General features: G+C 36.2%; 1 protein-coding gene across 1 annotated transcript in view; it reads left to right on the forward strand.

The window, feature by feature from the left end:
• LOC149547922 (metacaspase-5-like) overlaps positions 1–5,848 on the forward strand; it is a 29,801-nt gene extending 23,953 nt beyond the window's left edge. Inside the window, exon 2 of the mRNA XM_089794814.1 lies at positions 4,607–5,848. Coding sequence (XP_089650940.1) covers positions 4,607–5,535 — 929 coding nt within the window. The 3' untranslated portion in view covers positions 5,536–5,848. The remainder of the gene's footprint in view (positions 1–4,606) is intronic.
• Positions 5,849–6,605: the final 757 nt, after the last annotated feature.

Here is a 6,605-nt window from a genome sequence, read left to right on the forward strand (position 1 = left end):
ACAGATTTAGAAGAGACAACACTAGTGCCCTAAATAGTTGGAGAATTATGTGAAACTACCTGGGAAGTTTTTTTCTTCCGAACCGAGTAATGTTTAGAGCAAGCACCCTTCCACCGAGAGGTGGATTGTTTCATCTTCTCTAAGTCACACTGAACGGAGACATGCCCAGTTTTGAAACATTTGCAACACCTGAAGGGAATGCCTTCATAATCGAGTGGCTGAATATAGGAATCCATAGACATGGTTTTTGTTATATTGCAACCATACAAGCAATCTTCCTTGAAGGCAAGTGGGTTAGAAACAATCAAAACACATTTCTAAAGGGCATACAAAATCTTGAGAAGGATTGACCAAGTTGCCTATGAAATGGAGCTATCAGAGAGAAGCAAGATACACAATGTTTTTCATGTGCCGTGCCACAAAAAGGTGTTAGGAAAACATATAGAATCTTGGGATGAGTTTCCTTTGATTAGTGATGATGAAAAACTAGTTCTGACTCCTAAAGTAGCCATGAATGTAAGGGAGAGGAAGTTGAGAAATAGAAACAACAATAACTGATTCAATGGAAAGATCTTTTGGTGGAGGATGCAATTTTGGAAGGCCTATACATGGCCAAGCAAGTTTAAGTTGAACCTGTTATGTCTCATTTCTAGTCAACCCAGTTCTGTACAAATTAGGTCTATACTTGTGTCTTCCCTGTTTCCATTTGCCATGTATTTTTCCTTCCTGAGCATGCTTTTTCTTTCAAGTCCACTCTTCCATTCTTCCTATTAGATTCCTGTACTTAACCTTGCTAACATGTCCATTTCTTGATCCTTGACACCTCGTCCTATAGCTTGAGTCTTGTGATATTGTCGGCCTTATACCAGTTATTTCTTCCTATGTTTTCATTTTCCTCTGAACTTCCTAACACTTGTATTGCTTCTAGTAGTTTGTTTTTGGCGCCATTAATTCCAAAGTGGAATCTATCTTGTCCGTGATCACTATTCGAATTTGAAGTTGTGGGCATGTATGGTGGCCAACTTATTCCATTTGTGGAGTATATAAAAGAGTGAGTATTTTAGTTTGTGATCATCATCTAGACCCAAGTTTGCATGAGGACGGGGGTACTTGGGTACTTAGGATTTGGGTTTGGGTATGGGTACGACTATTTTTCAAAATAGGGGACAGTGGTCCTCAGTTATGTTAAACTATAATATTTAATTATAATTTAATATTTATAGAAAATCTAAAATTATGAGTCATGACAATGGTTTTTCACAACAAGAACAGTGATAAAGTTTGCAAATGTATTGTATTGTTTTCAGTTTCAGATTTTCTATATGTTTGTAATAATGATATATGATAAATGTTTAGATGCATAACAGAGAAGGCAAACTTTAAACATGAACAAGAAGATCATAAATCATATAACAATGACATATTGCAAATGATAAACTTCTGATTTGAACAGTGATAAAGTTTACCATTAATCAGTATTGTATCAAAGTTTCAAACTGAGTACATATTGAACTAAGCTTGATAAACAAGAAGCTGATATGCAAAAAAAAGAACAAAAAAAAAAATCAGAAATCTTAATCAAGGTCTTCATTGAGTACCTGGTCTTTGGGTATGTGGGCACGCGTGCCAGGGGTGTGGGTACGTGTACCCATGCAACCTAGTCTGGACCTGATCAACCTTTTAAATCTGTTTTGAGCATTTTTGTTCGAGTGTGGGAATCCTATGATGAAAACTCTAGTGATTTCAAGGACAATCTTATACTGAGTTCATATTTGAGCTTCATTTGATGTGAACTCGAGCCATATTGTATTGATCTGATTTGTCATTGCCATTGGCATTAATTGCTGCTGTAGCTACTGATAGTGCATTTCTATCTGAATGTAATACACTTATTATTGTCACAAGAAAGATATCAAGAGTACAATTGTTATCAGAAGAAGATTTGGACTTATATTTGTCATTTGTTGTTTGAAATGTAACGACATTACTGATGCCTAAATAATAATTTTAATCCAAGTTGTCTAAGATATGAGTGAATGCTAGGGCCAATAATTGGATTTACATTATTGTTTTTGCCTGTATGTTACAACAAATAGCCTAAATTGATGAAATATATGGAATACTGATATGTCCAAATATAAACTGCTCACAATTTTTTTTTGCAAGCCACACAATATTTGGACTGATATACCAAAGGCAGGTATGGAAACTGAAGCTGAGAAGGCAAAACCAAATAGTCTTCCTCAGATTCAAACCCTTTTAAGCACACAATTGAAGGAGAATGAGAACTATGTGCTCGATGCCTATGGATTGCAAATTCTTCTCACTGAGCTTCCAGACTCTTCGAATAAGAATGGAAGAAAATAAAATTCAGAATGAATATATTGAAGTCTGAGATCGGTTAGGGTGGGTGTTGCTAGAAGCAAGTTTACATCAATGAGAAGATGAACTGGTCATATAAATAATTACCTTCAAAACTCAAAGCGGAGTGGAATAACTCCTACATGAGAAACGAGTGCAATAAACAAATTGCAAGTGTTGGGATTGTAAACAAACTGCAAAATAGACCTCATGAAACAGATATTCTTCAAAATTGTAAATGGTGTTGATGTCAAGCTCCAATAACTAAAGCGAGGATCTGATAATTGACAAACCTGACTGCATCTTAAACCTGCTTCTAGGATTAAAATCAATACCAAATCACCTATCCTTCTGATCTGCATAATGGAGGATTTATCTACCAAATGGCCATAGCAAAATTATCATTCAACTCATATTCTGATGACAGTTGTAAGAAACCTTCCGTATGTAAATGCCAACATTGTCTACACTGCATAAGGCCACTTAAATGCACCATGACAATTAATTTTAGTTTTATGATTAGTTGGGGTGATTTATTGATCAAGGTGGCTTTTCCTAACCAGAAACTTCTTAATCAGGGATCTCTTTGAGAATGGACTCCAACTCCGAAGAGTTCTTAGCACGGGGAGTTCAAATAAGCATTTTTTATTTTTAATTCTTCAGGCTTGAATAATCTATCAGTGAGGCGCCAAACCTGACTGTCTTTTTCCCATGGACAGCAGAATTCAAGAAAACCCTTTGGATTGTCTCCCAGCAAAATTTCAAGCAAATCAGGGAAGGGATTACCATCCAGATAATTTTAGAGAAACATATTTGAATAGGTGTTCATCTAGGAAAGGAAACCTGGTGAGCTGATCTAGCTAAAGGTTGAATAAATTAATAGACCATTTCCATATAGATTCAGCCTAGAGACAAAGAAAAAAGCTAAAGTTTTGTCTTTTCTCTATAACTCCCACAGTGAAAGCCCTAGGAAAGGACAGTTGTACCCTTTCTAACCAGGGTATTCTGAATCAAAATCTTATTTTTTGTACACAAACCATGGAATAACACGGCTTCAGGGAGTTCTTTCATCCAAATGTGTTTAGCCAGAAAGGTGTAAATGTTGGTCCAAGATTATTATGGCACTCCCTGGGAGCGCATGCTTCCAGAAAATTTGTCTTTCATTACCTGAGCACACTTCATTCAGAAATTTCCTGAATGTTTTTCATGGTATCAACATACCAAAAGAGAATGCAAGTCAACCCAGTACTAATGCTTTGACAACAGGCAGAGATTGTCCGGTGAAACCTGTAGTAGGCTATTTTGTATCCTGTAAAAATAGAGAATCTGATGTCTAATGCATGAGCAATATTTTTTATATTAAATTAACCTCCCATTTCAGGAATCAAACACAAGATCTTCCTATTACAAAGAGAAGCAGTAACTGCTGCACTGCAGGCCAACGCTTAGGCATAAGCAATATTATAACTAATTAACACGCATAATTAATATCAACGGCTTATGATTGATCATTTACACTAATTGAGCATGCATATTGTGCAAACTAATAGTTTTTATCCGGGCACTCTAAAACTTCTGTGCATTAAATATTGCAGACGTGCTAAACATCAACTGATAACAAAAAGATGAGAGCCATTGGACATCTATTCCTATACCTAATTTTTTTTTCCTATTTCTATCTTGGTTCATTTATGCAATATTGTTCTCCAGTCAAGTTCAGGGGCCTTTGTATTTACTTTCATTCCCATCTTTCAAAAACTAGCATTTTAGAATCTTGAGATTTTCTGAGGCACAGTCTAAGGTCCAGACAAATTCAAACCAATTCACTGTTTGAGGGAGAAATACCTGAGATGGTCAAGTGACATCGAGCCATGCGTGATCCCGCTACTTTTCTGTTTGTAAATCTTCTCAGAATCGAAATTGTGTGAAGTTCCAAAATCTATTTACCTTAGGTGTTTTGCGATTGGTTTATTCCTGTGTGATTGGAACTTATTACAGAACTTAATTTACTTATTTCAGTTTATAAATACATTGAATTTTTTGTTGTCACTAAATTCATCTTAATTATGGCTCTTATGAATTATTTGTAATATTTATGCACAATTTCAACTATATATATATATATATATATATATTGCATATAAAGAATGTTATAAAAACATAGTTGTTACACGTGATTGCAGCGATGCAATTTAAGATATGAGATGAAAATATGAATCTAAAGCCTGAAATTATTTTAATACAGATGATGACTTCCGCGAGTTCGTTGACAAGGTCCCGAGTGAGTGTATCTTTACAGTAGTTGCGGATTCTTGTCACAGTGGGGGTCTAATTAAGAATGAAAAGGAACAAATTGGAGATGGTACTCAAAATAGGAATGAGACCCAATTTGATGGGGAGCAGAAGAGAGAAGGAAGATTTGGCTTCAGAGAATTATTATCTGAAACTGTGCATGATCTCGTGCATGATGCATTTGAGTCTCGAGGCATTAATCTACCTTCCCGACATGGATACAAGCATGAGAGTGAATACAACAAAGAAGAAATAATGGAGGTGCTGAATTACAGGGAAGGAGAAGCTAGAAATCGGTCTCTTCCCCTGTCTATATTGATAGAAATTCTGAAAGAGAAAACTGGTCAAGAAGATATTGATGTTGGGAAAATCCGGCCAACTCTTTTTGACATTTTCAGAGAGGATGCAAGCCCCAAAGTGAAGAAGTTTGTCAAAGTTCTTGTGAACAAACTGGAGTCAAATGATGATGGTGGGTTCCTAGGGGCCATCGGAAATTTGGCTCAGCAGTTTCTGAAGCACAAGTTGGAAGACAGCGACGACAGCTCTGGGTATTTGGAACCAGCATTGCAGGAAAAGGTTTCCAGCACCCATGAAGTCTATGCTGGATCAATGACGAATGGGGTTCCAGATATGGGAATTTTGATCAGTGGCTGCCAATCGGATCAAACTTCTGCTGATGCAAATCCTACTGGAAACCCTGATAATGCATATGGAGCTTTAAGCAATGCTATTCAAGCAATTCTTTCTGAGCATGATGGTCCCATAGCAAATCGAGAGCTCGTGATGAAAGCGCGGAAGGTACTCTCAAAGCAAGGCTTTAAACAACGCCCGGGTCTCTATTGTAGCGATTGGCATGTAGATGCCCCCTTCATTTGTGATTAGAAAATCACTACCCAATCATTTGAGCATAGTTTCTGCATATGTGTGACTTTCCAATATGTGATCTGATAATGTTTCATAAGTAGTAAATCATACAAGGCGCATGAAGACTTAGGCGTTCTTCTGGGATTCCGTGGATTGAATGACTCGGCAGTTTTTAATTGGCAAGGGAAATAGTTCCATATACTCCATTTTGTTTTGATTTCCGATGGACTATCTTCTAGTCCATAGTCTTTCTAAAAACTTTTGTTTGTGTTAAAAAAATGATCATTTAAAAAGGGATTGCAATTACTAAATACTTTCCCGTTTTATGGAATGATATGGTATATGCTGCTTTCTTATCAAAAACTCACGCGGCTTGTCTTAGCAATCCTTTCCATGCATACAAATCCAATGATAATTTACTCTAACACCTAAGCTTAATAGATATATGTTCTTCTAACATATCTGGACCCTATAAGAGTCGGCGACAATAAATATACAGTACAAAACAACTGAAAGATCCAAAGAAAACGGGCGCGTTTTCCTTCTGAGTTCTTGTGGTCCCGACTGTCAAGCAAAAATTAACATTTTAATTGTCACAGACTTAGACCAAGGGACTTGATTTCATTATAAGGTTAGACTGTCACGATTCTTCATTCAAAATTTTAATAAACTGATAATTTGGAAATCAAATTTGGCTCTGGTCATCCAGTTCCAGTGATATATGGGTAGGTTAGTGAATCGTATAATCAAGTGGGATGGAGAAGTCTATGTATGATAGGATAGAGATGATGTGGAACCGGGAAGGAAAATGGGTTCTATAGAAAGTTTACATCAACTCATAGCGCGTCAAAATGAGAATTGTTTTGGGTAAATGTATGACCTTCCTTTACAGTGGGTCCTATCAGGAAGTTATAAATCAACTCTTAATGCCTGAAAATATGTATTGCAGCAATATTTAAATTTTTAGTATCAAAATAAGAATTGTTTTGAGAATATTCAAATTTATTTTGAAACTTATAAGTGGGTAGTGAATCTTATAGTCAAAAGTCTTATGCATAGTGGTATAAAGACATTGTGGAACTAAGAGG

Source organism: Cupressus sempervirens, chromosome 7 (genome assembly GCF_028749045.1).
Source record: "Cupressus sempervirens isolate cs-2001-9-10 chromosome 7, ASM2874904v1, whole genome shotgun sequence".
Taxonomy (NCBI): Eukaryota; Viridiplantae; Streptophyta; class Pinopsida; order Cupressales; family Cupressaceae; genus Cupressus; species Cupressus sempervirens.